Raw genomic sequence first — 27,892 nt, 5'->3', positions numbered from 1 at the left:
AAAAAATTTCGTTTGTTTACATTTTGCTGTCAGCTGTTTATTTTGTGTGAAGTTAGCCAAGGTCGTTGATATTGCTGACGTGACAGTGTTGCCACATTGAGCACAACAATAAAGTAGACTGGAAATTTTGAAAAATTGGACTGGAAAACCGGGAAAAGTCAGGGAATTTTATTTTTCCATTTTGGTAGACACCCTGCACTCAATCATTCCTCAATTGTTTTATATCTTTGATCCTCTTGATTTTCTTATTTCTTTGCATTTACAAACCTTGTGAACTTCTAAAGTAGGTAACTGTAAGTCTTGAATGTATTTCTTATTTGCTTATGACAAGAACAAAATAAAAAGAACAGTTTTAACCTTCGCTAAATTTTAATTTTCTTGGTTTTATTATTATTATTATTATTTTATTTATTTAATGTAAATATGCATTAGGTCTATTGTCAGCCTAGTTAGCTTGGACGGTAGCGCGTCTGTCAAGTGCTAGATCGCGGGTTCGATTTCCGCCCGGGGCGGATTTTACCCTAAACAGTTAAGGTTCGTTCTCGGAATGGCTGACTTTCTCCTATCCTGTCTTCCTTCTCTCTTCGATTTCGGGACGATAAGACCTTAGCAGTTACAGTTCCCTCTATCCAACATTTTTTAATATTTTAAAAAAAGTAAAAAAAGCTGCAAAGAAAATGAACAAATAACTATTGATATACTTGTAGTGTAATTCATCAATTTTCATTTATTAACCTAATTTTGTATACAATTAAACAATACATGTGCCAGCCTAGTTAGCTCCGATTGCAATACTTTTTAATTGGAGAGGCCAGATTTAAAAACCACTAGGTAAGTCCATTTGGGCGCGCGATTTCGAGTTATACATATACCTATCGATGGAAAGAGCGCGCATCAACACGTTTGTGAAGAGGAAAAAAATCAAAATAAACCCCTAAGTCCATCAAAATACATAGAAAAGTTTTGGAGTTTGCTCATTTTCAGAGTTAAAAATCCCTCTCTGATTCCCAAAAGTGCAAAAATTGACTAATTTGATTCTGGCCTCTCCAATTAGGTAGAAACAGGGAGGAGAACAGTTAACCCTAACCAGCCTAGCTGGCAGTTTTCAAAGGGTTCTCTCTGCTTTTAAGAATAAGTCCTCACAATGGTGGACTGCGGTTCAGGACGAGCCAATTAAACATGGTTAGAGAGATTAGGTTTATAATCGGAATGGTTAGTTTCTCTATCCTGTTCTTCTTCTCAGCCTAAAATAAGCGCTAGGTCGCAGGCTCAATTATTACACCTAGATAAATTTTATGACTTGACTTGGACTCGAACCACTAAACTCTAAAACCCTCACAATGGTGGACTGCGGTTCAGGACGAGCCAATTAAACATGGTTAGAGAGATTAGGTTTATAATCGGAATGGTTAGTTTTCTCTATCCTGTTCTTCTTCTCAGCATAGTTAGCTTGGAGGGTGGCACGTGTGCCTTAAAATAAGCGCTAGGTCGCAGGCTCAATTATTACACCTAGATAAATTTTATGACTTGACTTGGACTCGAACCGCCAAACTCCAAAAGTACCGCTGCCCTGTATAATTTGATTTCAGCTCAACTGAATGCCATCAAGAAAGTGTTTCTGTCCCAAATCATCTGTATTGGATCGGACAGAATCGTCAATATGCAGTTGCAGTCTTTCTACATGCCCTCTGAAAGGTAGGTATAAAGTGTACGAAAATATTGGACTTTTTTTTGTGAAACTTTTTGCAAGCCCTGTAGGCGGCCGCTTTGTCCACCGATTTCCCGATTTTGAAAATTTGGACCGATTGCAATACTTTTTAATTGGAGAGGCCAGATTTAAAAACCACTAGGTAAGTCCATTTGGGCGCGCGATTTCGAGTTATACATATATCGATGGAAAGAGCGCGCATTAACACGTTTGTGAAGAGGAAAAAAATCAAAATAAACCCCCAATTCCATCAAAATACATAGAAAAGTTTTGGAGTTTGCTCATTTTCAGAATTAAAAATCCCTCTCTGATTCCCAAAAGTGCCAAAATGGACTAATTTAATTCTGGCCTCTCCAATTAGGTAATTTAGTAATGGAATCAAGCGCGCCGGGAGGCGCGCGAACGTCAAGAGTTCGCAGCACCGCCCGGCCTATATTAACACGAAACAGAATTTCAGCGTTTTTCGGCATTTTTAGAAATTACCTCAAAGGTTTCTATAGGTAGGTATTTTCTATCTTACTAAAATAAAAAAAAATACGATATCTACCGTAACTTAAGGTATTTTTTCGGAAGCCTTAGGTATTTTTCGGTATGGTCGTAAAAAAAAAAAATAAAATAAAATAGATAATAGGTACCTACCTACTTAACACACGTCCTTATTTTTCTGTTCCAGCAACCCCATCTTGTCTTGTGATAAGCTCAAAGAGAAATTCGATGTGATATTCAGCTATTTCTAAGGAGCGACCATAATCGTCAGGTTGAGACGGCCATCCGATAAACAGAGGAAGCAGAATTTGCAGACAATGAACTTTTTTTTCAATACGTTTGATGGAAGAAAATGTAACTGCCAAGACCCCCCATATCTCTAGAATGGAAAGTGGAAGTGTGGACCTAGCTATCGGCAAGAGCTAGATTTTTGGCTAGAAAATCTAGTGAGGAACAAACTGACAGTTGACAACACTGTAAAATGAGTACACAAAAATAAATAAAATGTAGTCGTTCTTCAAAACATTCAAAACTCTTCCACGATTCTTTTTTTTCTCTCTTCTTTTTGTTCACAGTTAATTTGTAAAATGGAATTCTTCTTTTTAAAGTTGAAATTCTGATTTTTCATTATAAAAATATAAACCCATTAGATCACCTCAAAAATGCTGGGGAAGCCTCATTTTCGGAAATTTATTTGTGAAAATTTCAGTGAAAAAATCATTTCTTGGAACGTGTGAACGAATCTTGTCACACAGTGACGCATGACGCATGCGCATGCGCAATGCGTGGTTGCATCCTTTTGTTTTTAAAAATTTCCGATTTCCTGATTTTCCCATTACCGCATTGTCATTTGTCCTTAGCTTGCGTTTTTTGAGAATTTTGAGGTTTTGTCTTTTGTCGAAGATTTTCCTCGAATTCAAACCGGATTTGTGTCCAGAAGAAAGTCTAGTAACTTGCTGAATCACATCAGCTTTTCTTTTCTCCAGAATCCTCGTAAATTTCGTTGAGTAAGTACTTATTTACGCTTTTGTTTCGGGCTTGGAAATTAGTACCTACATGCATGACAAGCACGTTTTCCTAGTAGGTACTTCATGACAGGCATTGAGCAATGGACTGTTTCATTAATTCTGTGAAATTGGACAAATGAGAACCAATTTTCTGTGGTTGATTACTCGAAAGTTCAATCACGACTTTCGATGGGGTAAATTTCCAGTTCTTGGCCCTGCAGTCAGTGTAAAACTGTCAGGTCATTCCATTCTTTGGGCCAGGGCCTATTCCATGAATGAATCTGCACTTCCCACTCTGATCTCTAAATAACTTCTTGTAGTAAATACCTTTCTTTCTCCTCATTGCACTCCTTTTTCCTCTAGTTCTAGTAGGTATCACTTCTGCTTCAGTGCATTGGTCTCATGCCATCAAATTAAAGCCAATTACACGCTGCTAATGCAGTGAAGCACATGAAGTAAGGTAGGCACCTACTATGTAAAGGAGGAGGGTAATCATGCAGAAGTCACGTCCGTGGAAAAGAAAAGCTCCCTTTTGTATTTTTTTAACCTAACCCTATAATAACACTGGTCACTGCTTGTTTGTGCCAGTTCCTTTGGTAGCAATATTCCACAGATGTGACTTCTGCTCAAGTACCAGGAGGAGCATACAAATTATGAAGTGAGTAAAAGGTAGGGCACAAAATTGATTTCTAATCTCTTTGGGGTGGGATGCCAGGTTTGTTTATTCTTTTGGGCACTTGATTTCTTTTGGGGTCTAATTTATGTGTTGGAGTCCTTGAAATCAATGTAATCCATGAATAGTGATGCAATGAAATGCCTTGCCTAATCTTGTGAAATCTAGGATTCCATTTTGGAAATTTTGTTGACCTTTGAGTATACTTGGAGACTGATAAGGTCTCTAAGGTTGTGATTATGTATTGGGTTGAGATGAGCTCAGACTAGGTGAGACAGGACATTGTCTCTACAGTTTGGCATGGGAGTGGTAACTGAAAAACAAGGCGAGTTTATTAACCTTGCCTTCCCCATGGATGTGTTCGATTCAACGCTGAGAGGTTTGACCAATCAACTTCAACAATACCAGGACCGCTTCATAACGGAACAGGTGAGTCAGATCGTCTGAACAGGTGAGTCAGACCGTCACTGCCTCAAATACATAGATTCATCTCGTCGATCGACTATGTTTGGACACACTTTTACAACGGAGGTTTTACCGTTCCGAAATCGAAGAGAGAAGGAAGACAGGATAGGAGAAAGCCAGGAGTTCCCAGAACTAACCTTACCCCTTTAAGTTGGGCACTTGATTTCTTTTGGGGTCTAATTTATGTGTTGGAGTCCTTGAAATCAATGTAATCCATGAATAGTGATGCAATGAAATGCGTTGCCTAATTTTGTGAAATCTAGGATTCCATTTTGGAAGTTTTGTTGACCTTTGAGTATACTTGGAGACTGATAAGGTCTCTAAGGTTGTGATTATGTATCGGGTTGAGATAAGCTCAGACTAGGTGAGACAGGACATTGGCATGGGAGTGGTAACTGAAAAACAAGGTGAGTTTATTAACCTTGCCTTCCCCAACCCGGTACATAACCACAACCTAATTATTCTCTGAGCTCAAACATCTCAACAGGAACCTAAAAAAAAAGGAAACTAGTTATTGACTAATCAAAGTGAGGTCTATATTTTTAGAAGCTTAACCCATCCTTTAAGACAGGGACAATAACAGTCTGAAATTTCCCTTTCTAAAGAAATAATTAGCAAAGGTTGAGTACAAGGGGCATTTATTTGTTAAAATTTTGAAGACAACAAACATCAGCCCAAAAGCAATCACCCTAGGGCTGATTGAGAGGGTGTCAAAGAACACCACACTGTGAATTCACAGCAACTCCTGTCTGAACATGGGAAAAAGTGGCAAAGAAGAAGATTGAGTAAGAAAAATAAATAAAATAGGTAAAAAGAAAAAAATGTTACCACTCCTTCTAATAAATGTGTATTTTCCTTTTATCTTTCAGAATGGCTGTACGGATTTCTGTGTAAGAAAATTTGGTACAATTTCTCTACATATTCGTACGGAATTTATTTTTCCGTACGAATATTTCCGAAATTTCGCTCGTATATTTCCCTGAAATTCTCGAGGGGGAGTTGTCACCTCAAAATGTTCCTTGGAGTTTTTGAACTTCAAAATTACCTCCTCCCCTCATTTTTACAATTTCCAACCTAAGTAGTTCCCCCCACCTGCCTCCGATTTTTCAATACGTTTATGCTCCCTTTTCTTAAGCCAAATGACCACTGGCAATAAAGTTTTGTGCAAGTTGGCTTCCGCAAGAAACTTGCACAATATTCCAATCGTTCCCAGAAAGAAGGGCCTACGATAGTGGCAAACATAACATGGGCTCTTCGTTCTGGGAATGATTCATTTATTGCCAGTGTCTTTGGCACCTTACGTTTACATAGGTTATGTACTTTTATTTATATTTTGTCCTTTTGCTTAAGTTATATGGCCGGGGCCATCAGAGTTTAAACTGGGTTTCATTTTCTACATTTTACTATGAAAATGTCTCGTATATGAGACTTCTACCCTCAAAAACCACGAATAAACTACGATTGTGGAGAAATTGTCCGCTAGGTAGCGCCGGTGTCGGGTAGCCCGTGGTATATTTGACCGCCGCTGGGGTGGTAGTTTGGCGCCCGGGCTGAGGGGCGGACCGCAGGAGGGCGGTCACGTGGGAGATAATGTACTTGGTGATGCGAATGACCGCCGCGTGCGCCACGAACTGAAGCACGAGGGCGCCGAAACCTGAAGGGAGTGAGAATGGTGTTACTTTACTGTGTACTATAAGAATGAGAATACTCTGGATTCGATTCAAGTCATACGCGGAGACGAAGAGGAAAACTTCAGACAGAACATCATGGAGAGCTACCAACCAATCTACTGATTGAGCTATATCATGATGATGAATAAGAAAATAGCATTACTATCCTTTACTATAAGGAGGTTTTTAAAGCCCTATTTTTAAAGCCCTTTTTTAGTCCGTCCTTCCTTTATTATTACCCTTCTAGTGTAATCTATGTTACTTAAGCAGAAATATTAATAGTGAGTAGTTCTAATTTAATATTTTAAGTTAGCTTGGTAACATATTATTGAACACCTTGAATCCTAAATTCTAGTAAATTAAGCTGAACAACTGGGGAAAAAAGCTGAACAATTATTATTTAAAAAAAAAAAAAAAAAAAAAATCCTAAGAAAATTTTAGTAAAAAAAGCTAAAAAATTATTTAAAAAAAAAATTAATCAATGAAACACTCATCTTAAAAAAAAAAAAAAATAAAATAAAAATAAAAAATAAATAAAATAAAAAAAAGGAAGAATAGAATAGAAGGAGAGAAGATTGGGAGGGAATGGGGACTGAAGAAAACAGGAGGAGAAGGAATAGACGATAAGATTAAAAAGAAAGTTTAAGAAAGTAGAGAAGATAGAGGAGAGAAAAAGAAGAGGGGAAGGTTAAAAGAAGAGGAGACAAGAGGATTAAAAGAATAGAGGTTATGGACGGAAAAGAGGATAAAAGGAAAAAGAGGAAGAAAATATAAGAGAAGGACGAGGAGAAAAGAAAGAGGAGAGAGTGAGAAAAAGAGAGAGAGAGAGAGAGAGAGAGAGAGAGAGAGAGAGAGAGAGAGAGAGAGAGAGAGAAGTTTTACAATTCTTCCATTTTTAGTGGATAAGCCAAAGTCCTCGTATTAATACCCTCTAACAACTCTAACTATACCAAAAAAAAAAAAAAATAATAATAATAATAATAAAATCCAGATAAATTGACCTAATGGGAGAGGGAGAGAATGTGGAAGAATAATGTATGTACATAAATATGTTCTGCACCTAAATATCTATTTTATGCGTTGAAAAAATGAATGAGGAATCACAATTTCCCAAGGGGAACAGAGGGAGAGTGAGAGAGATCATGAAACGTATAATTATTTTATAATATTTAGTTCAAAAACCATGTAAAAATGATGCCCCTTTACAAACATAAATGAAAAATACTTCATAAATTGTACAATTAAATTAGTTAATTATTAACTATCCTAGGAATTAGAAAATGGTCCTCTGGGTCGGATTTTTTTTTCTTTTTTAATGATTAAATAATAAATAAGAATGATATGCTTAGGTATTTAAAGCTATGTCCACACATAGTCGACAGCCGTCGATCGACGTCGACTGAAACCGTCCACACTTCCTCGACAACATAGATTCAGCTCGTCGATCGACGGTTGTCGACTATGTGTGAACACGGCTTGATGACTGATTTTCCTTTCATTTCCCTTGAATCCTTATTGTAGACAATTTAGATTAGACTCTAGAGCTAGAATCTACAATCCTGTGCAGTAAATTCGGGTCAGATTCACTGTAGATCTCGTTCAATATTAAACAATTTTTTTTTTTTTTTTTTTGTGTTTCACCCCCGTTTTTTTTTCGTAGCGATGAAACAACTGCTACATTGGACGCTTGTGGTCTGTGTCGTAGCATGCCCATCCCGTAGTATGCCTCTCATCAGATGGGCGAGAAGAGACACAATACTTCCCATTTAGGTGCTGGGTCAACACGAGAACACCAGAAAGGTGAACGGTGTACCTTCTCTACTTCAGTATTAATTTCAGTCACCTCTCCTGATTTCAGACCCAGTTCGGACTGTTCTGTATTCATCAGGTCAGTCTAATCGTCTTCAGTTGCGACATGCCTGTGGCCCTTACCTATTTCATCTTCTCCCAAGCCGTGGTGATGTGCGTTCTCTTTGGAAACTTCTACTATCAAACCTACACCAAGAAAAACAAATAGGTCGTTCAGCGATCTGTACGTAGAATCCATTGAAGGATCTTAACTGCTAAGCCACTCAGGGATCTTAACACCCATAATTATGAACAAAATTCTGGCTCTTGTCTAGTCTGGGGGAGTCCTCAGCAAGGTAGGTGTGACATTGCTAGTGAGAGACCGGGAATATTTTATCTGTTCCGGGACGGACTGTGTCGGATTCTTGTCTGGGGGAGTCCTCAGCAAGGTAGGTGTGACATTGCTAGTGAGAGACCGGGAATGTTTGATGTGTTCCAGGACAGACTGTATCGCATTCTGGTCTGGGGCAGTCCTCAGCAAGTTAGGTGACCAGGAATATTTAACCCACAAAATCCAATTTTTTCTCAGTTTTTCGGACTAAGTCACAGTCTGAAACGCACTCTATCCACTAGTAGAGGAACTATAGCAATATCAGTTGTAGTTTAGAAGTTATTAGAAATCCCGTTTGGCTAACCCTATACATCTGTGTGCAACTCCTAGACTTTAACTCCAAATATCAGAGGGATGTGTGACTTAATCCTTTTTCCTCTTGACCCCTCAATTAATAAAATTAATAATTTGATTATTTTGGCTTAGTCTGTTCTTCCTCTTGGACCTTCAAATAATAAAATTAATAATTTGACTGTCTTGTTTGTCTGCACAGGTCGTATGCTCCCAGTGTGGGTTCTGATAGTACCTACCGTGGTTCTGGGTTTGTTACGCTACTTGATTAATATTCTAGTTCACAAGCTATCCTATGCTGTCATCACGGATTATCGAGACAAGCAACATACCAGATGGGTGAGTGAGCGGAGTGAATTCCAAGTTTTCAACCTCGAAAATTTTATCAGCTGATTTTTCGATCATCCATTCTTTAAATACTCTATCAAAAAGACTTCTATTTTTTTGTCTTTACCATTGAAAAAATGCATTGTGCATTGACATTTGAATGAAAAATAGGCCTAAGGAGGACGGGATAGGATAAAGCTATCCGGCCAGCCGTTCCGAGAACGGACCTTGCCTGTGTTAGGATAAAGTTCGCACCTTGGATTTTATCCTAAACAGATAAGGTTCGTTTTCGGAACGGCTTGCTTTCTCTTATCCTCTCCTCGTTCTCTCTTCGCTTTCGGGACGATAAGACCTTAGCAGTTACTGTTTTCTCTATCAAGCAAGAAAAGAAGAAGAAGAAAAATAGCCTAAAACCAAGTGACGTCAGCCTGGTTTTAGCCTGGAAAGTAGCGCGTCCGCCTTGTTAGTGCTTGGTCGCGGGTTCGGCTCCCGCCTGGGTCGCACTATATCGTAACACAGACGAGGTTCGTTCTCGGAATCAAAACAAGGCTCATGTTTAGAAATTCTTCATTGTGTGTATGACCTTATTTTCAGGGCGCAATCCCGAAAAACTCAGACACGGATTCTGAAATTGAAGTGACGGCCGGGTTTACGGCACTGGTTGTTTCAGACGTTCTGCTCTACCCGTTCGAAACCATAGTGCATAGGTGAGTAGGTCCCGGGTTCGATGCCCACCATCGAGAAAAAAATGCACTTACCTTTCAATTGCAAATTATCTTTCTAAAGACGTCAGAGTCCGACAGTCCATTGTCCTCACGAGGCTGAGTGCACGCACCCCGAACTCCAGCCTGCCGAAAAACTTTGACCCCGCCGGGAATCGAACCCAGAACCTCCAGCGTGCAAGCCTAGTGTGATACCCACTCGGCCACTTAGTAGGCTGGCACGTAGGTGACCGAGTTAGCTTGGAAGGTAGCGCGTCTGCCTTGTAAGCGGTAGTTCGCGGGTTCGATTCTCGTCCGCGGCGGATTATATCCCAAACAGACAAGAATTGTTCTCGGAACGGCTGGCTTTCTCCTATCCTGTCTTCCTTCTCTCTTCGATCTCGGAACGATAAGACCCTGGCAGTTACAGTTCCCCCTATCAAACCTCTTTGGATATCCTGTCTTCCTTCTCTCTTCGATCTCGGAACGATAAGACCCTGGCAGTTACAGTTCCCCCTATCAAACCTCTTTGGAAAAAAAAACTACTAATGTTATTCTCTCGTTTTGCAGACTTCACCTACAAGGCACGCGGACTATAATAGACAACTTGGACACTGGCTATTCAGTTCTCCCCATACTAACTAGCTACCGGGGTGCTGTGGATTGCTATCATACTATTGTAGGAGAAGAGGGAAGAGCCGGTCTGTACAAAGGTAATCTTCTTCTTCTAGTACCATGTCCATTACTGAACGTTGGTGATCAAATTGGCTAATCTTATTGGATCTTGAACTATTTGATATATTGGTAACAGGTAGGGCATCGCCTTTAATAAACGCCCTTGGTCACTGCGGACCTGGTTAGATCTTTTGTGACATTCCTTTTATTTTTTTTCCTAGAAGAGCCCTAGATTTCTTACGAAGGCCAGGTTCTTTTTAAGGACTGAGTTTCTTTTGACTTCTTTAGGTGTTATGATCATGTCCTTGAGAAGTAAAGCAGTCTTCTTCTTCTAGTACCATGTCCATTACTGAACGTTGGTGATCAAATTGGCTAATTTTATTGGATCTTGAACTATTTGATATAGGGATGTGTTTGTTTCTTGATACCATTCTCTCAGGTTCTGCATCCAAGATGTTCGTTTTCTCCCTCGTCCTCTTCTTCTTCCTTCTAGGGATCCTTTCAGTATTGTTTGTAGGATTGTGTATCTTTCTGGGTGACGTGAGATATGAAGGTAATCTGCATCAACAAAATCAGTTCGATTTTTCCTCCAGCTCCAAAGGCTAAAAAACTCTCTGCAGAAGCTCTGATGCTCTTCGACCTTCGCTCCACCTTGATTTTATCCTGAGTTTATTTTTTATTTCTTTTTTTTTTTTTTTTGTCTCTTGGACTAATTTTATTTTTAAATAATTGTTCAGCTCTATTTACTAAAATTTAGGATACAAGGAGTTCAATAATATGTTACCAAGCTAACTTAAAATATTAAATTAGAACTACTCACTATTAATATTTCTGCTCAAGTAACATAAGTTACACTAGAAGGGTAATAATAAAGGAAGGACGGCTTCAAAAACCTCCTTATAGTAAAGAATAGTAATGCTATTTTCTTATTTATCATCATATTGCTCAATCAGTAGATTGGTTGGTAGCTCTCCATGGTGTTCTGTCTGAAGTTTTCCTCTTCGTCTCCGCGTATGACTTGAATCCAGAGTATTCTCATTCTTATAATACAGTAAAGTAACACCATTCTCACTCCCTTCAGGTTTCGGCGCCCTCGTGCTTCAGTTCGTGGCGCACGCGGCGGTCATTCGCATCACCAAGTACATTATCTCCCACGTGACCGCCCTCCTGCGGTCCGCCCCTCAGCCCGGGCGCCAAACTACCACCCCAGCGGCGGTCAAATATACCACGGGCTACCCGACACCGGCGCTACCTAGCGGACAATATCAGAACCAAGGCGCGGGCGAGTACAGCACTTCTAGCGGGCAGTACGCGAACCAAGGCTCGAGCGAGTACAGCGCCTCTACCGGGCAATTTCCGAACCCACCTGCGGTCCGCCCCTCAGCCCGGGCGCCAAACTACCACCCCAGCGGCGGTCAAATATACCACGGGCTACCCGACACCGGCGCTACCTGGCGGACAATATCAGAACCAAGGCGCGAGCGAGTACAGCACTTCTAGCGGGCAGTACGCGAACCAGGGCTCGAGCGAGTACAGCGCCTCTACCGGGCAATTTCAGAACCCGGGAACCTCAAGTGGGCAATTCGCCAAGCCTGAATATTCAGCGCCTCCTAGTGAGCAATATCCGAACGAATACTATCCCAACAACGCAGCCTCAGAATACTATCTCAACCCAGGCGGTGAATTGTACGCCCCTAGTTCACCCGAAGTCCGACAGAGGGCAGCAGCTAATGCGCAGGCGCGGTATCGTGAATTCTGATTGGCCGAACCCAGGAACCTCAAGTGGGCAATTCGCCAAGCCTGAATATTCAGCGCCTCCTAGTGAGCAATATCCGAACGAATACTATCCCAGCAACGCAGCCTCAGAATACTATCTCAACCCAGGCGGTGAATTGTACGCCCCTAGTTCTCCCGAAGTCCGACAGAGGGCAGCAGCTAATGCGCAGGCGCGGTATCGTGAATTCTGATTGAAGCGTGATTGGTTGATAGCACCTGTGGTGGTTTCTAGTCTTGTTTTGTCTCTAGTCGTATTTTAATGTGGAAACTAAAGGCCCGTTCCCATCTACGGGAGACAAAGGGCCATGGATTGGAAAAGGCAAAACGATTGGAACACATCACATGCCTTCAGACACAATCCATTTGTTAAGGGTCCAGCTTTACCTTGCCCTTGGGGATCAGTTCAATTTGAAGAAACCGTTTACCTAAAGGCCCACTCCCTCTTGTCGTTCGAAAAAAAAAATCGTGTCGTGTGTAGTGGGAACACTCATTTAGGGGTAAGCTGTGGTGATTGGTCCTTCTCTGTGGCTGAGTGATCACTGCCTCTCAACCTGAGAGGTGCTAGATTTGAATCTCAGCCACGGCAGAAACAAAATACTGGCTCTCAGGTTGTGGTTATGTTAACTACAACCTCAAACTGCACTGAACTCACTGAAGCATCAATTTAAAACATTAGACTGATTTGGCCAATCAGCCAAAATTTGTTTCAGTCTGACTTGAGGGTGAGATTTTTTGCTCATAAAATGTCATGTAAGAAATAACAGGTAGCCAGGCCTAGTTAGCTTTTATAGCTGGCTTTCTCCTATCCTGTCTTCCTTCTTTCTTTGCTCCAGGACAATAAGACCTTAGCAGTTACAGTTCCCTCTATCAAACCTTTGTGATCCTTAAAGGTGGAAATATAATGACGCCAGTATGTTTATACGTATTTGTTAGGGGCTGTATGTTGTGCAGAGAAAAACGACCCAAGACAAAACAGTTTAATGGAAGAGTTGCAATTGGGAAAATATTATTATTGAAAGGTAGATTCCTACGTAAAAAGTTGTGAAAAATCCAAATCTGAGGTCAAAACTCGGAAAAAGTATGGAATTCCGTACGGATTTACCAATGAACTCAAAGAAATTCGTAAAGAATTTCCAAAAGAAATTCCGTACGCACTGATAAAACTGTGTAAGCATTTTTTTTCGGATTGAAAATGCGCAGAAAAATGCGTAGGTACATCATATATTTCCAAGCAAATCCCGAGTGAGGAGAAACGGGAGAGAGGGACGAAAGAGGGACTTAATCCACCTCTTCCATTCGGGAAGCATCTTCAGTGTCAGCGTCCGCAGCGGGTAGCTCCTCACTCTTCACTTCCTCAGAGGGAGCGGGCTCGTCATCATCTTCAATACCGAGACCCAGCTTGATCATACGGTGAATGCGCGCCGCGTGGATCTGAACAGGAAACAAAAAGGGACAGAAACGAGGGTTAGAAAATTCAGTTTACATATAGAAATATGTAGGACTTCAATTATTTGAATCTTTAAATAAATCTTTAAACACTCTTTGAATAAACCACATTTGATGGAAAGAACTTCTACCAGTGAAGCTACCTAGGGTTGACTTTTGAAGCCCTGAAAAATTTAACTTTCTGTTTTTTACTTTTTTGAATTTGGATCTAGAAAATCTAGATTAATCTTTAGATCTCGAGTTATTTTAGAATTTAGTTTGCAGACTTCACCTACAAGGCACGCGGACTATAATAGACAACTTGGACACTGGCTATTCAGTTCTCCCCATACTAACTAGCTACCGGGGTGCTGTGGATTGCTATCATACTATTGTAGGAGAAGAGGGAAGAGCCGGTCTGTACAAAGGTAATCTTCTTCTTCTAGTACCATGTCCATTACTGAACGTTGGTGATCAAATTGGCTAATTCACTGTCACTTCAGCAATATCAACGACCTTGGCTAACTTCACACAAAATAAACAGCTGACAGCAAAATGTAAACAAACGAAATTTTTTTATCTTATCTGAAAAATTTAACTTTCTGTTTTTTACTTTTTTGAATTTGGATCTAGAAAATCTAGATTAATCTTTAGATCTCGAGTTATTTTAGAACTTAAAGTATAGTTAACAGGATTCTAGCTCATAAGGAGGTCGTTCAATCTATAGTGCAAACATAGCCCATCCCATGGCTGGACACAAGCAGTTTGAAAGCTACAGCATGTATTCGGAGTTTGATTCCCCGCTGACAGTGTCTCAGGACTTGTCTAACGAGCAGTATACGTTCAAACGTATCCGACCTACAGAGTTGAATATTCAACACCGAAAGCATGTTCCAAGGACTTTGGAGGAGATTTCGTCACAAGAACACGGTAAGTGATGGCAGAGCAATGGTGAGACTAACAAGAAGAAGTAGGTATAGTGGTTGAAAATGAAGGTCATTAATGCATTATTGAGCAACTTTTACTTTAGAAAATAACTTATAATTATGGTGGAGTTTACCAACTTAGCATTGAGATGAAATTAGGAACTTTGGTGTACCTAGGTCAGTGTCTCAGGACTTGTCTAACGAGCAGTATACGTTCAAACGTATCCGACCTACAGAGTTGAATATTCAGCACCGAAAGCATGTTCCGAGAACTTTGGAGGAGATTTCGTCACAAGAACACGGTAAGTGATGGTACAGCAATGGTGAGACTAACGGGAAGAAGTAAGTATAGTGGATGAAAATGAAGGTCATTAATGCATTATTGTGTAACTTTTACTTTAGAAAATAACTTACAATTATGGTGGGGTTTACCAACTTTTTTTTATTTTTTTAAGAGGTTTGACAGACGGAAATGTAACTGCTAGCCAAGTTTAGTCCGTTGTCCAAAGAGTGGACCACAGCCTCGGTGACAGCATTCGGTCAGCACCTCCTCCTCAAATGTCTGAGTTTAGCCGTCACTTGTCCGTTCTACTCAGCCTCCCTAGTAGAGACAGTACAGAGTGACATTGCTAGTGAGAGACCAGGAATATTTGATGTGTTCCGGGACGGATTATGTCGGATCCTGGTCTGGGGGAGTCCTCAGCAAGGTAGGTCTGGCATTGCTAGTGAAAGGCCGGGAATATTTGATGTGTTCCGGACGGACAGTGTAGGATTCTAGTCTGGGGGAGTCCTCAGCAAGGTAGGTGTGACATTGCTAGTGAGAGACCGGGAATATTTTATCTGTTCCGGGACGGACTGTGTAGGATTCTAGTCTGGGGGAGTCCTCAGCAAGGTAGGTGTGACATTGCTAGTGAGAGACTTCCTCCTCGTCCTCACTCAGTTCCTTTTCTCTTTCCTTCTCTACCAGGAGCTTGATGGGATAACCGATGAACTGGGAATGTTTCTTCACAATCTCCTTGATTTTCTTCTCTTCAATATATTCTGCCTGGTCTTCCTTCATATGGAGTACAATCTTGGTCCCTCTGCCAAGAGGTTCAGAGTTGTCGGGTTTAATAGTGAAGGATCCTCCGGCTGAAGACTCCCAGATGTATTGCTCATCATCATTGTGTTTGGATGTCACTGTCACTTTGTCAGCAACCAGATATGCAGAGTAGAACCCAACACCAAACTGACCAATCATAGAGATGTCAGCACCAGCTTGTAGAGCCTCCATGAAAGCTTTGGTTCCAGACTTGGCAATAGTACCAAGGTTGTTAACAAGATCTGCCTTGGTCATGCCAATACCAGAGTCAATGATGGTCAAAGTTTTCTCTTCCTTGTTGGGAATGATCTTGATGTGAAGATTCTTCTCCGATTCCAAACGAGATGGATCCGTGAGGGATTCATACCGGATCTTGTCCAAAGCCTGGAAACAGGAAAAAATACACATTAGTGATGTTGTTGTTGTTGTTGTTGTTGTTGTTGTTGTTAACGTTGGCGACTACATCTCCGTCTCCAGGCCCAGGAGCTGCGCCACCTCTACAGGGTTGGTCCATAAGGCTGTTGGGTCCAGGATGGTTGGAAGGTCTGGACAGTTGAACAGGTGGGTTAGTGATCAATGTGATCTATATACTTGTATCTAAAACTCTGCCCCATAAAGTCAAGGAAGTTTGACAACTTTTTAGAATACCACCAAGTTACAAGTAATTCTGTTGGAAGTTATCTGAATCAAGTTGTCTATAACTCCGATTCCAAACGAGATGGATCCGTGAGGGATTCATACCGGATCTTGTCCAAAGCCTGGAAACAGGAAAAAATACACAAGCTAGCCAAGCTGGTTAGGCTGGTTAGGGTCAGCTGTTTTCCTGTTTATAGTCCCACAGCTACACACTATAGTCTACTCTCTGTTTAACGTCTCTTGGTCCTTTGATTCCATTTTACCTGGCGTGAATGCTCCCGGGTTAGTGGCCGGTGGACCCTCATAGAAGTAGCGATCTCCGTACTTGTACCTATAGAAGGCTTCGGCAAACACACATCTGAATGACGGGGAGGATAAAGTACCCCTGATGACAGACTCTAGGAGACCGCCTATGTAATAGTCGATGTCGTTGACTCCACGGTATACTTGTGACAGGCGGGTCACTTGCTGGAAACAGAAAGGGAAACATTCGTAGAAGAAAAAGTCACAGGAGAAATCCTTTACAATTCTTTTTCTTCCTAGCCTTTTCCTGGCTTAAATAGGGTCGACCTTTCTTGTAAGTCTTTTCCAGGCAGCCCTATTCACACATATCTACCAGAAGGAATCCTCCACAATACCAAAGGTAAAAGAATCCCAAAGTCAGTCCCACAAGGTCCACTATGACTTTTTCTAGACTGAGGCTACCCACGCGAAACAGAAAATCGATTGTCTATAATACAGATACAGATTCCAATGTAGAATTCTGAACTGATACTGGATAAAATGTCTTCAGTAGAGAGGAAATCCAAAAAAATAAAACTCTCATTTCAGAAGCAAAATGAGAAATGATGGTTGTCTTGTTAGATTCCAAGCCACCTTCTAGGCAAGTAGAAAAAATACATTTGTCTATAATACAGATACAGATTCCAATGTAGAATTCTGAACTGATACTGGATAAAATGTCTTCAGTAGAGAGGAAATCCAAAAAAAAAAAATAAAACTCTCATTTCAGAAGCAAAATGAGAAATGATGGTTGTCTTGTTAGATCCCAAGCCACCTTCTAGGCAAGTAGAAAAAATACAACAACAAACTACAAGTAATCAACTTGCACCAACAAGTAAGCATTACACTAGACTTCTACACCAGAGGTCCTGGGTTTGATTCTCAGTAAAATCAATGTTTTGTACCTGCAAAAGGGAAAACAAGGGGCAGCCTAAAAAAAAGACCTCCGTTGTAAAAGTGTGTCCAAACATAGTCGATCGACGAGATGAATCTATGTATTTGAGGCAGTGACGGTCTGACTCACCTGTTCCGTTATGAAGCGGTCCTGGTATTGTTGAAGTTGATTGGTCAAACCTCTCAGCGTTGAATCGAACACATCCATGACTTCAAGTATATCTCCCGGATGCTGCATGGTCGAGGAGAACGGGAGCTCTTGGTTCGTGACCCGGCGCTCGTTAACTAACCTAGAAAAAAAAAAACAAACAAGGTACCTACTTCAGAAGTCACGTCCATGGAAAATTGATAGAAAAAGGATGAGCTGTCACAAATGAGCAGTGACCCAGTGTTATTATAGGGTTAGGTTGAACACAAAAAGGAGACAGCCTAATACATAGTTAGCTTAGTTGGTAGTGCGTCTGCCTTGTAAGCGCTAGGACGCGGATTCGATTCCCGCCCGGGGCGGATTCTATCCTAAACGGATAATAAGGTTCGAGCTCGGAACGGCTGGCTTTCTCCTAAATTGTCTTCCTTTTCTCTTCGATTTTGGGACGATAAAGATTGTACCTTGGAATAGCTTTCGCACTACTTCAATGCATATTCTTTTACATCCATGCCTATCCAGGAGCGGAAGATTTCGGTCAGAAAATTTCCGCCCTGGCTGGTATTCGGACCTAGCACCTCCAGGTTGAGAGTCAGTGCTCTTGACCACTCAGCCTTACACTAATGAATTTCTTTAGTGGAAGAGGCTACTGTGACCAACATGGAGAAGCTTCCGCCCTGGCTGGTATTCGGACCTAGCACCTCCAGGTTGAGAGTCAGTGCTCTTGACCACTCAGCCTTACACTAATGAATTTCTTTGGTGGAAGAGGCTACTGTGACCAACATGGAGAAGAGATAGAAGTTTTCCTGTTCAGGACTTACTTGATTGTTCCCGGGATTAGACTGTGCAGACCTCTGAAGGCTCCTGCAGCGAAATCAGCCAAAGTGGACGGGTTAACTTCAGGATCGTAACCTTGGAAATATCCCGAGCTTGTGGGACTCAAACCAACGTCCTTCGTATAACTTTCCCCTGGAAATGAAATTCAAATTGTTATTTCATTCCAAAATTTCATCAGTAGGTAAATGGTTTCTTCAAATTAAACTGACTCCAAGGGCAAGGTAAATAAGTTTTCCTGTTCAGGACTTACTTGATTGTTCCCGGGATTAGACTGTGCAGACCTCTGAAGGCTCCTGCAGCGAAATCAGCCAAAGTAGACGGGTTAACTTCAGGATCGTAACCTTGGAAATACCCCGAGCTTGTGGGACTCAAACCAACGTCCTTCGTATAACTTTCCCCTGGAAATGAAATTCAAATTGTTGTTTCATTACACATTTTCATCAGTAGGTAAATGGTTTCTTCAAATTAAACTGACTCCAAGGGCAAGGTAAACCTAGACTCTTGACGAATGGAGTGTGTCTGAAGCTCTGAAGGCATGTGATGTGTTCCAATATTTCCAACGCACTCGACCCCAATAAAATTGCCAGCCTAGTTAGCTTTTGGAAGGTAGCGTGGCTGCCTTGTAAGCGCTAGGTCACGGGCTTGCGTGGCGAACTGTAGTATCAGGATAAGGTTCGTTCCCAGAAACGCCGGCTTTCTCCTATCCTGCATGTCTTCCTTCTCTCTTCGATTCCGGGACGATAAGACCATAGCAATTATTACAGTTCCCTCTGTCAAAGCTTTTTTTTAAGGCTCCCGGCCCCCCTTACCTATCAGAATGGGTAGCCACTCATTATACACAATATGCTGGAAGCAACCAATCACCAATCTTCTCGCCTCCTGATACACAAGCTCATCTCTGTTTGACCAGCTGGGATTTTGCTGAATCAACTTCTCTGCCACGTAGTTGTGAAACCTCAACCAAACGGTCTGACTGACTGCCAGGTCTAGCTGCTGATTGACACGGATGTCACCTGAACATCGAGGAAGGCACACTCAGTGAACAACAAGAGGAGAGCTAAGAATATACTCTAGTATTAAAAGCCCCGTCATTAAAAATCTTTTAAAGACGTTAGATAAGTCCTTTAAAAAAATCTTTGAAACTCTCAAAATCGTTCCTAAATGCCCGTTCCCACTTATCGGTTGGAAAAAAATCTTGTCGTGTGTAGAGGGAACACTCTCATTTAAATTACATTGCCTATACAGGACATTCTAAAAAAAAATCTGATGAAACTCAAGACAAGTGGGAACGGGCCTTTATACGGAACCCGAGAAGAAACGATTAATCTCAAAAACCTAATGGGCAAATGTATACGAACCGGCATCATAGCAAATGTTTGAGCTCGCGTTGACAGCTCTGAAGGCATGTGATGTGTTCCAATATTTCCAACGCACTCGACCCCAATAAAATTGCCAGCCTAGTTAGCTTTTGGAAGGTAGCGCGGTTGCCTTGTAAGCGCTAGGTCGCGGGTTTGCGTGGCGAACTGTAGTATCAGGATAAGGTTCGTTCCCAGAAACGCCGGCTTTCTCCTATCCTGCATGTCTTCCTTCTCTCTTCGATTCCGGGACGATAAGACCTTAGCAATTATTACAGTTCCCTCTGTCAAAGCTTTTTTTTAATGCTCCCGGTCCCCCTTACCTATCAGAATGGGTAGCCACTCATTATACACAATATGCTGGAAGCAACCAATCACCAATCTTCTCGCCTCCTGATACACAAGCTCATCTCTGTTTGACCAGCTGGGATTTTGCTGAATCAACTTCTCTGCCACGTAGTTGTGAAACCTCAACCAAACGGTCTGACTGACTGCCAGGTCTAGCTGCTGATTGACACGGATGTCACCTGAACATCGAGGAAGGCACACTCAGTGAACAACAAGAGGAGAGCTAAGAATATACTCTAGTATTAAAAGCCCCGTCATTAAAAATCTTTTAAAGACGTTAGATAAGTCCTTTAAAAAAATCTTTGAAACTCTCAAAATCGTTCCTAAATGCCCGTTCCCACTTATCGGTTGGAAAAAAATCTTGTCGTGTGTAGAGGGAACACTCTCATTTAAATTACATTGCCTATACAGGACATTCTAAAAAAAAATCTGATGAAACTCAAGACAAGTGGGAACGGGCCTTTATACGGAACCCGAGAAGAAACGATTAATCTCAAAAACCTAATGGGCAAATGTATACGAACCGGCATCATAGCAAATGTTTGAGCTCGCGTTGACACAGTTCGATGGATCACCGGTGGGCATAAACGTTCGTCCGTTGACTTCTCGAACTCTCAACTTGCCCCGGGACAAACTCCTCAACTCTCGGGCCTTGTCTGGGTGTGATCCGTACATGAACGAAACATCGATGAAGTGGGTGCTTTGGACGATCTGAAATGTGCACGTTTCAACGTCAGTAAAAAAGAAATTTTTCAACCTAATTAGCTTAGTTGCTAGGACGTCTGCCTTGTAAGCGCTGGGCCGCGGGTTTGATTCCCGCCCGGGGCAGATTTTATCCTGAAGGGATATGGTTCGTTATCGGAACGTCTGGCTTTCTGCTATCCTGTCTTCCTTCGCTCTTCGATTTCGGGATGATAAGACCTTAGCAGTTACAGTTCCTTGTATCAAACCTCTTAAAAAATTACTGACATACCGGTTGCAGTGCCCCAACGGAACAGTTGATGGCCAAACTTCGCTTGTACTCGAGACATCGTCTATTGAACTGAGAGTAGAAATCGTCATTGGAAGGGATGAGAATCGGGCGACAATTGCCTGAGGTGGATCTCACTCGGTCTCCCGAGTCGGAGCAACATTTTGGTCCTAGGGAAACACAAAGTAGATCCAGATGTAAATTGTCTGACAAGGTGACGTTAAATTGTCTGGCAGGGTGACGTTAACTTGTCTGGCTAGGGGACGTTAAACTGTCTGGCTAGGGGACGTTAAACTGTCTGGCTAGGGGATGTTAAACAGAGAGTAGACTAGTGTCTAGCTGTGGGATTATAAACAGGAGAACAGCTGACAATCGGTGGACAAAGCGGCCGCCTACAGGGCTTGCAAAAAGTTTCACAAAAAAAAAGTCCAATATTTTCGTACACTTTATACCTACCTACCTTTCAGAGGGCATGTAGAAAGACTGCAACTGCATCTTGACGATTCTGTCCGATCCAATACAGATGATTTGGGACAGAAACACTTTCTTGATGGCATCCAGTTGGGCTGAAATCAAATTATACAGGGCAGCGGTACTTTTGGAGTTTGGTGGTTCGAGTCCAGGTCAAGTCAGAAAATTTATCTAGGTGTAATAATCTAATAATTGAGCCTGCGACCTAGCGCTTATTTTAAGGCAGACGCGCTACCCTCCAAGCTAACTAGACTGAGAAGAAGAACAGGAACCAAAGGAAAAGCACAGATTCTCATGATTGACTACGGTTCGAGGCGGGCCAAGTAATATTGGCTAGAGCTAGAGACCATCAACCAGAGAAATGTTTGACAGCTAGATGTTCTTCCCAGTCATTGGTTAAACTCTTATAGAATTCTCCATATTCCTCCTGACTAATATCATCAGGGTTTCTTGTCCACAGAGGTTTGGTTTTGTTTAGTTCTTCATCCTCTGTGTACTTCTCTTTGATTGTTTTCTTCTTTTTCTTTTCCTTCTCTGGTTTATCAGCATCTGCATCTTCACCTTCATCTTCTAGTTTGGGAGTCTTGTCTTCCTCTTTCTCTTCTTCCTTCTTCTCTTCCTCCTCGTCCTCACTCAGTTCCTTTTCTCTTTCCTTCTCTACCAGGAGCTTGATGGGATAACCGATGAACTGGGAATGTTTCTTCACAATCTCCTTGATTTTCTTCTCTTCAATATATTCTGCCTGGTCTTCCTTCATATGGAGTACAATCTTGGTCCCTCTGCCAAGAGGTTCAGAGTTGTCGGGTTTAATAGTGAAGGATCCTCCGGCTGAAGACTCCCAGATGTATTGCTCATCATCATTGTGTTTGGATGTCACTGTCACTTTGTCAGCAACCAGATATGCAGAGTAGAACCCACAGGATAGAGAAAACTAACCATTCCGATTATAAACCTAATCTCTCTAACCATGTTTAATTGGCTCGTCCTGAACCGCAGTCCACCATTATTGTGAGGACTTATTCTTAAAAGCAGAGAGAACCCTTTGAAAACTGCCAGCTAGGCTGGTTAGGGTTAACTGTTCTCCTTCCTGTTTAGCTCTAGCCAATATTACTTGGCCCGCCTCGAACCGTAGTCAACCATGAGAATCTGTGCTTTTCCTTTGGAGCATGATAAACCTTTTGTAACCTCCAGCTAGCCAAGCTGGTTAGGCTGGTTAGGGTCAGCTGTTTTCCTGTTTATAGTCCCACAGCTACACACTATAGTCTACTCTCTGTTTACCGTCCCTTGGTCCTTTGATTCCATTTTACCTGGCGTGAATGCTCCCGGGTTGGTGGCCGGTGGACCCTCATAGAAGTAGCGATCTCCGTACTTGTACCTATAGAAGGCTTCGGCAAACACACATCTGAATGATGGGGAGGATAAAGTACCCCTGATGACGGACTCCAGGAGACCGCCTATGTAATAGTCGATGTCGTTGACTCCACGGTATACTTGTGACAGGCGGGTCACTTGCTGGAAACAGAAAGGGAAACGTTCGTAGAAGAAAAAGTCACAGGAGAAACCCTTTACAATTCTTTTTCTTCCGACAGGCGGGTCACTTGCTGGAAACAGAAAGGGAAACATTCGTAGAAGAAAAAGTCACAGGAGAAATCCTTTACAATTCTTTTTCTTCTTAGCCTTTTCCTGGCTTAAATAGGGTCGACCTTCCTTGTAAGTCTTTTCCAGGCAGCCCTATTCACACACCTGTGTACCAGAAGGAATCCTGCACAATACCAAAGGTAAAAGAATCCCACGGAAAAAGTCAGTCCCACAAGGTCCACTATGACTTTTTCTAGACTGAGGCTACCCGCGCGAAACAGAAAATCGACTGTGGACTCTGTGGAGTTATTCCACAATCCATAACTCCCAACCCTAGGATTTTTGGGGTGTGAGAAAACACCATCTAAAGCTGTGTCCACACATAGTCGACGCCGTCGATCGATGTCAACTGAAACCGTCCAATGCCTCGACAACATCGATTCACCTCGTCGATGGACGGCGCGGCGTCGAACGATAAGTGTGAAGGGATTTAAAGGAAATTTAGCTGAAAGTGCTCTTACCTCCGAGTCCATAAAGTCGTTCAGGTCTCCAAACGACCGGACCGTAGAGAGGCCACATAGTTCCCTATAGTCCACATAGGGTCGCAGGCCGTAATCACGGCCCCTCTGAATATCCCTGGCCGCCAGGTCATCCCCAAACTCCCCCCGCAGGCCGCGTGTTGGTACGGCTGCGTCAATCAGGAAGTTGGTCATCTGTGGACGAAGAAGAGAAATGAGGTTTGGGGCCACAAAGAGAGTTCAAACTCGGCTTCGACTCTCGGATAAGCAATCTGATTGGCTAAAATGGTCATCCCCAAACTCCCCCCGCAGGCCGCGTGTTGGTACGGCTGCGTCAATCAGGAAGTTGGTCATCTGTGGACGAAGAAGAGAAATTAGGTTTGGGGCCACAAAGAGAGTTCAAACTCGGCTTCGACTCTCGGATAAGCAATCTGATTGGCTAAAACAGATATAGTCTTCCCGATATGGAAGAGAGCAGGGCCGTATTCTGGGGGGTGGGGCGAGGAGGCCCGGGCCCTCCCCTCGAGCTCAATTTTTCTCCCTCACAGTAGGTCAGGCACTAAATGGTACATTGATGACCAGTGTCCCCAGAGGAAAATCAATCGTGCCGGAAGGCGCGCGAACGTCAAGAGTCCGAAGCGCCGCCCGGCCTATACATATATTGTATCTAACTTTGGTGCCGGAAGGCGCGCGAACGTGAAGAGTTCGAAGCGCCGCCCGGCCTATACAAATACTGTATACAAACTTTTAATTCAGCCGCTTGTGAAACTGACCCACTCGATTATACTAATTCTAACGCACTTCTAGTCGGACTAGGAGGATGCGGTTTTCACCATTGTGGATGCCTTATTTTTTCAACATTATGGGAATAGTGAAGTACTTAATCAGTTTCCAAGTTGTGAACCTGTTAATAATAAATTAATCAGTTTCCCGAAAGGAAAATCCAAAGGAAAAGCACAGATTCTCATGATTGACTACGGTTCGAGGCGGGCCAAGTAATATTGGCTAGAGCTAGAGACCATCAACCCCCCTTGGTGCAGCTACACCGCTACTACAACAACCAGATAACAATTATGTGCGTCTAATACCACCTGCACTATATCAATTATCAATATGTTTGTCAATAATGCGCTATTCATAGAGTGTCAATACATAATAAATTATATTGCCAATACAAACAGATTTACAATATTTATATTTATCTTTCCTATGAAAGAATATTATACCCACTGATACTACAGTATTGACATGAAACTCACGACAAGCGACAAGTGGGAACGGGCCTCGAGGCGGTATACCTGTTCGTTTCTTAACGCTTTGACTGCCACTCTATTTTTGGCTTTTTATTTCCTATGCTGTCAGCAATTTTTGGTCCCATTCACTATGATTTGACAGATTTACAATATTTATATTTATCTTTCCTATGAAAGAATATTATACCCACTGATACTACAGTATTGACATGAAACTCACGACAAGTGGGAACGGGCCTCGAGGCGGTATACCTGTTCGTTTCTTAACGCTTTGACTGCCACTCTATTTTTTGGCTTTTTATTTCCTATGCTGTCAGAAATTTTTGGTCCCATTCACTATGATTTACCCTAAGCTTTTACATATATGCGGCAGTGAAGAGTAGTAGATACCGCATATAGTATGTAGATACGACATGTACGAGCCTAAGGCAAATCATGGTGAATGGGACCGAAAATTGCTGACAGCATAGGAAATAAAAAGCCAAAAATAGAGTGGCAGTCAAAGCGGTAAGAAACGAACAGGTATACCGCCTCGAGGCCCGTTCCCACTTAGGTAGTGTAGGTACATATATCGCCAGGTTTACACATGACAGGGAAGAGCGTCTGGCTAGGGGACTATAAACAGGGAGAAGAACAGCTAACTCTAACCAACCTAGCTAGCTGGGAGTTTCAAAGGGTTCTCCCTGCTTTTAAAGAAGAAGTAGCATAGGAAATAAAAAGCCAAAAATAGAGTGGCAGTCAAAGCGTTAAGAAACGAACAGGTATACCGCCTCGAGGCCCGTTCCCACTTAGGTAGTGTACATATTATATCGCCAGGTTTACTCATGACAGGGAAGAGCGTCTGGCTAGGGGACTATAAACAGGGAGAAGAACAGCTAACCCTAACCAGCCTAGCTAGCTGGGAGTTTCAAAGGGTTCTCCCTGCTTTTAAAGAAGAAGTACAAGTCCTCACGATGGTTGAGTACGGTTCAGGACGAGCCAATTAAACATGGCTAGAGACCATCACCCTGGTGTATGGCAGATACAAAAAGATATCTTTTCTTTACTCTGCCAACAATATTCGGCGAAAGCTAAAACCCCTACAACCAATTAAACATGGCTAGAGACCATCACCCCGGTGTATGGCAGATACAAAAAGATATCTTTTCTTTACTCTGCCAACACTATTCGGCGAAAGCTAAAGCCCCTACAACAAAACATGACAGTGAAGGTGCTCACCTGTGGATTCTTGAGGATTCAGAGTGATGTCATGCGCCACGAGCTGAGAAAACTCGAGATACATTCTGGTGTGAACGTCGGAAATATTGCGATCCGGCAGGAAGACTCGACTCAGCACGCGGGCGTTCGGGAGTGGACTCGCGTCGACTTGGGATACTCGGTACGAACTGACACCTGAAACCAAAAGGCGAAATTATTATTATTATTATTATTATTATTATTATTATTATTATTATTATTATTATTATTATTATTATTATTATTATTATAGAGTTGTGTAAAAAAAAAAAAAAAAAAAAAAAAAAAGTGAAAAAGCTCTGCTTTACCACAAAGAATTTGAGATTTGATTGATTATTATTATTTTTGAGAGGTTTGACAGAAGGAACTATAACAGCGCGCAGAGAAGATATAGTCTTCCCGATATGGAAGAGAGCAGGGCCGTATTCTGGGGGGTGGGGCGAGGAGGCCCGGGCCCTCCCCTCGAGCTCAATTTTTCTCCCTCACAGTAGGTCAGGCACTAAATGGTACATTGATGACCAGTGTCCCCAGAGGAAAATCAATCGTGCCGGAAGGCGCGCGAACGTCAAGAGTCCGAAGCGCCGCCCGGCCTATGAATAATTATATTGTATCTAACTTTCGTGCCGGAAGGCGCGCAAACGTGAAGAGTTTGAAGCGCCGCCCGGCCTATACAAATACTGTATACAAACTTTTAATTCAGCCGCTTGTGAAACTGACCCACTCGATCATACTAATTCTAACGCACTTCTAGTCGGACTAGGAGGATGCGGTTTTCACCATTGTGGATGCCTTATTTTTTCAACATTATGGGAATAGTGAAGTACTTAATCAGTTTCCAAGTTGTGAACCTGTTGATAATAAATTAATCAGTTTCCCGAAAGGATTGAACAAAAGCCTGCCGGAAGCCAAGCCTGCCGGAAGGCGCGCGAACGTCAAAAGTTGGAAGGCCTATACAGGGTGTATCACAAAGGTGTATACGTATACCATACTCACCATCCTCGTAGTAAGGCCGCATGAGTCGTACATGCGCCGTGTCCACAGCACCCCACCAAGGCCGTCTCAGATTATTGCACGTTCCATCCAGGGTCCTATATTTGGTTCGCCTGTTGCACTGCGGGGCCTGCGAGGCGAAACATTGGTCCGCTATATTCTGATCCGCCTCCGGTTGGGCTTTGAACTTGTTAATGCGGGGTTTGCAGAGGCCGGAGGCCTGGTCCGGACGGCCGGAGGACGGGTCCGGACGGCCATAAGTCTCTCGAGAACCGGAGGTTTCCGTTCGGCCATATTCCCTCGATTCCCGAGAGTTCCTGTTGTACCCGTAACTTGACGAGTAGGAGGATTGTCGGTATCTGGTCCCGTAGCCGCGGACTTCTGGTTCTCGCTCAGGGTTTGCCTGGCGCTCGTAAACTCTGTTATCCTCGTGCTGAAAATGTGAGAGATTTCTTTTGATTAGACTTACTTTATCATGGACACTCGTTGCTATCTTGAAAGCCCAGAAGAGGTTAGGTAGTAGAACAGCCGCGGTACTTAGACAGTAATAGTACACAGAAAAAAAGAAGTAAGATTTCTACTGAATTTTCTGCCTGATACTTCCTCCTTAGGCCGGCCATTCACCATCAGGCAGACCTGACCTGGCAGGTCTGCCTGATAGGAACGGCAGCAATAAGTCTCTCGGGCGATCTGTCAGGTCTACCTGATAGAGTCAGTTCTACCTAATAGTGTGTGTGCTCATCAGGTATCATATAGACCTGACATTCGGATCTTTTCAGCCGTACCTGTGAAGCTACATAACTAGGCTGGCTTCAAAATAGTTAAAAGTAATATGTACCTACATACTAGTTTTTGTATGCAAAAAATACACACAAAAAAGTGAGTGTAAAGTACGAGTCACTATAATAAAGTTCATTACCTGAGGATCTTCCAGAGTGAATCCAGATGACAGGAGAGAGGTTTCGAAGAGAAGATTGACTAGATCCTTG

The 27,892-nt window shown here is 42.4% G+C and overlaps 3 protein-coding genes across 3 annotated transcripts; 1 reads left to right on the top strand and 2 right to left on the bottom strand.

Moving 5' to 3' along the window:
• The first annotated feature begins 4,225 nt into the window (after positions 1–4,225).
• LOC103519580 lies at positions 4,226–12,421 on the top strand. The gene is made up of 9 exons (XM_017448241.2): positions 4,226–4,303; positions 5,209–5,229; positions 7,868–7,973; positions 8,133–8,246; positions 8,682–8,818; positions 9,401–9,513; positions 10,078–10,220; positions 11,264–11,544; positions 11,952–12,421. Exons 1-9 carry the CDS (start codon positions 4,226–4,228, stop codon positions 12,147–12,149), a joined length of 1,191 nt encoding a protein of 396 aa, XP_017303730.1. The 3' UTR covers positions 12,150–12,421.
• A 2,795-nt stretch (positions 12,422–15,216) lies between these two features.
• LOC103519579 (heat shock protein 83-like) lies at positions 15,217–15,813 on the bottom strand. Its single transcript, XM_008484667.2, has one exon. The coding sequence runs from the start codon at positions 15,796–15,798 to the stop codon at positions 15,217–15,219; it is 582 nt and encodes a 193-aa protein (XP_008482889.1). The 5' UTR covers positions 15,799–15,813.
• A 36-nt stretch (positions 15,814–15,849) lies between these two features.
• LOC103519578 (peroxidase) lies at positions 15,850–27,122 on the bottom strand (the record flags this gene model as incomplete). The annotated part of the gene is given in 12 exon segments (XM_026831031.1): positions 15,850–15,935; positions 16,132–16,148; positions 16,262–16,494; positions 17,321–17,492; positions 18,435–18,582; positions 18,994–19,197; positions 19,543–19,617; positions 19,863–20,066; positions 20,412–20,598; positions 20,861–21,027; positions 25,896–26,069; positions 26,907–27,122. Coding segments are annotated over 12 exon segments (1,883 nt in total), but the record flags the coding sequence as incomplete, so codon positions are not given.
• Positions 27,123–27,892: the final 770 nt, after the last annotated feature.

This window comes from Diaphorina citri, unplaced genomic scaffold, assembly GCF_000475195.1.
Source record: "Diaphorina citri unplaced genomic scaffold, Diaci psyllid genome assembly version 1.1 scaffold2815, whole genome shotgun sequence".
NCBI lineage: Eukaryota > Metazoa > Arthropoda > Insecta > Hemiptera > Psyllidae > Diaphorina > Diaphorina citri.
The sequence above is the reverse complement of the archived record's forward strand: the minus strand, read 5'-3'. Positions and strand labels throughout refer to the sequence as shown.

Coding starts and splice junctions, on each gene's coding strand:
- LOC103519580 (XM_017448241.2), top strand. CDS start 4,226: ATGGATGTGTTCGATTCAACGCTGAGAGGTTTGACCAATCAACTTCAA. Junction 4,304..5,208: donor ACCGCTTCATAACGGAACAG/GTGAGTCAGATC, acceptor TTTATCTTTCAG/AATGGCTGTACGGATTTCTG. Junction 8,247..8,681: donor CTGGGGGAGTCCTCAGCAAG/GTAGGTGTGACA, acceptor TTGTCTGCACAG/GTCGTATGCTCCCAGTGTGG.
- LOC103519579 (XM_008484667.2), bottom strand. CDS start 15,798: ATGTGTATTTTTTCCTGTTTCCAGGCTTTGGACAAGATCCGGTATGAA.